Raw genomic sequence first — 3,910 nt, forward strand, 5'->3', positions numbered from 1 at the left:
AGAGAAATAAAAGATTCAAGATCTGGTAGATTGTCAAATATCTCAGCAGAGGGCTCATCCAATAGAAAGCCACAATTTAGACAAGAATAGGTTGTATCAAGACTTATCTCAACAGCTGGGTTATCAAGTGACAGCAAAAGCTTAGCTCTTGAAATATTCAACTTTTAAATCACTTGTTGTACTGTTATGAAATATGTACCTCCCACAGTGCCTCACAGATACGAAAAAACGGCAAAAACCCTATTAATTTTTTAAATTTATTTTGATGTTTTTTAACTTTATCTTGATTGTTATAAGCATACTGAACAAGGTAAACCCATTTTTTATGATTTTGTAAATTTTTACTCTTTTTGTGAGCTTGTTATATGCAGGTTGTTTGTGGGCAAAAATTCACTAGAAATTTTAGAGTTTTCAAGTAGATCTTAAAATTGTCACAAAATGGTCATTTTTAAAAATTTTTCTTTCATTTTTTCGGTGAACATCATATATATATTATATCATCCGGTAAGTAACTGACATTGGACTTTCATCGACACCAAAAATTAATGTTCGAATTTCACAATTTGTGAAAAAATTAAAAATTTTCAGAAAATAATATTCACAATATTTACTTTTTCTAAAAATGTCCACACTTGTCCACCCTGAATTTTGATGGGGAAGTATCTTGAATATATACAGGAATGCCCGGAAAAAAAAAACCGCCCCAAAGTAGCACGTTTTTGAGAAATTGAATTTTAAAGTTTTTTGCAATTAATAAGAAATCCGCAAAAAGTTTTTTAAAAATCCAAAAAATTAGTTAGTAATATGTGCCTTTGTGATTACATCTCAAAATGAAAATAATAGACTTGATTCCCAAAGTAAGAGAAATTTGTATAACTAACAAGGATATTGTGAGCCTCCTTTATGAGGAAATTTTGACATCAGAAGGTTTGGATGGTGAAAAAGTGCATAGTGAAAAATTAACAGAAAAAATCCGAATTTTGGTGATAAAATTGAAAGCTAAGTGGATTGCAGTAAACAAAACATATGACAGGCTGTTAATGAAAGAAAAGAAATGGTTGCAAACCGAAATTCAAATTGTTATGAAAGCTGACAATGTAAGCAGAAAAGAGTTCAGTGGAGGGCGACCAAAGAAAGATTGGAAAGATCTAGGAGAGAGAAGTAAGCGAACAAGAGTTGTTGGATTATCTGCGCATGATCCAGAGGTTTTAGCTCTGGCTGCTGTTAAAAGTGCAAAATCATCAGGTGACTTACAAGACTTTGTTTATGTGGTTAAAGAGTCTATTCAGAAAGCATCTGAAATCAGAAAAAGTATGGACAGCAAGGAACCGGTAATGATGAGTGAGAAAGAAGCACTTTCATTAAAAGTTAATTGTGATCTCAGTGATGATCAGTATCAAATGATAAGAAACTCCTCAATCAAACACAATGCCAATATTTATCCAACATTACATGCTCTATTCAAGGAAAAAAGTAATTGTTATCCAGAGGACCTTGTTGTAACTGAAACTTCTGCTGAAAGTAAATTACAGTCCATGGTAAATCATACTCTTAAAAAAGTTATTGTATTAAGTGAAGACAATTTAAAAACTCTGGATACAGATCAAAATGTGCTCAATGGTAGTTTTATTCTAAAAGCAGGGTTTGATGGTGCATCAAGCCAAAGTTTGTATAAACAAAGGTATGATAACACAGACATTGAGGAAGCTAAAAAAAATGAAGAATCCCTTTTCCAAACTGCAATTGTACCTCTTAAGTTAAGTGTAGAAAGTAAAACAATTTGGGAGAATAAGAAACCAAATAGTTCTCATTTTTGCAGACCTCTTCGTCTTCAATACAAAAAAGAAATCACAGAACTTAGCAAGTCAGAAGAAAAACACATTCGTGATCAGATGGCTGATTTGGAAGATTATGTTGAGATTATTACACTTGCGGATGGAAGAAAAGTCAGTATCAATATAAAATCTCATGTTGAACTAACCATGTTTGATGGCAAAGTGGTTAATGCCTTAACCAACACAAAATCATCTGCAAGCTGCAATATTTGTGGTGCGAAACCATCAGAAATGAACAAGCTAGATCTAGTTAAAATTAAACCTGTGAATGATGATGCTATGTCCCTTGGTTTATCATCATTGCATTGTTGGATTAAATGTTTTGAATACATACTTCATTTAGGCTACAGACTGGAGATGACTATTCCAAGGACAGATGTCAGGTTAGCCGAAGATAAGGTACTTGTTCAAGCTAGAAAAAAAACTATTCAAGATAGGTTTAGAGCAGAACTTAGTTTACTGGTAGATGTTCCAAAAACTGGATTTGGGAATACAAATGATGGTAATACTGCCCGAAGAGCATTCATGCATGGTGAGGCTTTTGCTGACATAACAGGAGTTCAGGTTGAGTTGATTCTCCGGGTGAGGACAGTTCTTCAAGCTGTTTGTTCAGGGTATGACCTAGATATTGATAGATTTAGCCAATCCTGCAATGAGACTCTAGCCTTTATAGTTAATAACTATGATTGGTACAGAATGCCTCCAACTCTTCACAAACTTCTAGTTCATGGACCTGCAATTGCTGAAAATCTAGAACTACCCATTGGTTATTATTCTGAGGAGGCTCAGGAGGCCCAAAATAAAGTGATAAGACATGCTAGGTTAAACCATTCATGCAAAATTTCCAGACTCAATGTAATGAAAAATCAATTTCAATATTTGCTGATCAGAACTGATCCAGAAATCTCGTCGATCAACTTCATAAAACACAAATCTTCCAATGGAAACCCCTTGTCTGAACAAGTTCTTAACTTGCTGAAACACTAAGTTTAGTTTTTTTGTTTAAATCTAAATTATATTGTTACATGTTATATATGTTATATGTTACAACATACAGAAATTGTAGATATTTGTTTCTGAATAATGTAATCTTTATTGTTTTCACTGTTTACTGACAAAATCAGCTGTTATTAAAGGATTGTATGTAGAGTGTTTAAAAACAATGAAAATTTGTCACTTTTTATGTAAATAAACTATATATATATTTATGAATTTGTCTCTATAAGTACAATAAAAAACGACAGAATAGCATGTTGAGAAAGTGGGAAAAAAATTCAGAATTTGCAAATTTGCAAAAATATTTTGAAAAAAGTGTGCAAAATTACTTTCTGACTTTCGGGTTGGGTTACTGATTAAATTTTAATATATTTAGAGCCAAAAAAGGTTGAACTCCATTCAGAAACACTGATTTGATGGTTTTTGCCGTTTTTCCGTAGCTGTGAGGCACTGTGCGACCCCGCTTTGTGAAATTGATGTTAGAAATGACCCTACTATTGTACGACTGTATTTTACTCATTCGCCCTTTCCATAAAAACGGCACAATAATAGAAACGTATTTGATGCTTTGAAATCTCTTCGTTATCAACTTGGTGATATCTAGATTCATGACGGCACAAATTTCACAGAAGCAGCTGTTTATACATCACGGAGATGTCTGGTTATTGCAAAATCCATTTCTAGTTTGAATTTGGATGTTTCTCTGGTTGTATGGTAAAATGTGTTGATTGAGACCAATAAGACTTGTAAGCAACTTCAAGCAAAATAATTAACCGAATTAAACCGGAACTATTATAAAAAAGAAAAAAAAAAACATAACAAAAGCAACCTTTAGGCTGTGTGTGTTCACTTTGTCTAACTAATAGATCATACGGAATAAACACATTAGACCGTTCACCGTTAGACACCAGTGATTTTCAACTTTTTTTGGAAAATGAAATTACTTCAAGCTGGAGTACCTTCATTAGACCATAAAAACATTATATGCAAAATATAAAAACTTCAGGTATTACGGATTCTATCTTATTTGGACTTGAATTTATCAAATTTTATCGTTAAAAGTATTAACTTAAGTAGTT

General features: G+C 32.6%; 1 protein-coding gene across 1 annotated transcript; it reads left to right on the top strand.

Annotated features, from left to right (window-relative positions):
- Positions 1–221: 221 nt before the first annotated feature.
- On the top strand, positions 222–3,647 carry LOC149883727 (uncharacterized). The gene is made up of 2 exons (XM_090097692.1): positions 222–764; positions 885–3,647. Exon 2 carries the CDS (start codon positions 1,041–1,043, stop codon positions 2,820–2,822), a length of 1,782 nt encoding a protein of 593 aa, XP_089953818.1. The 5' UTR covers positions 222–764; positions 885–1,040; the 3' UTR covers positions 2,823–3,647.
- Positions 3,648–3,910: the final 263 nt, after the last annotated feature.

Source organism: Hydra viridissima, unplaced genomic scaffold (genome assembly GCF_058129835.1).
Source record: "Hydra viridissima isolate aposymbiotic clone 2 unplaced genomic scaffold, HvirCarnegie_v1 scaffold_9, whole genome shotgun sequence".
NCBI classification, from domain to species: domain Eukaryota; kingdom Metazoa; phylum Cnidaria; class Hydrozoa; order Anthoathecata; family Hydridae; genus Hydra; species Hydra viridissima.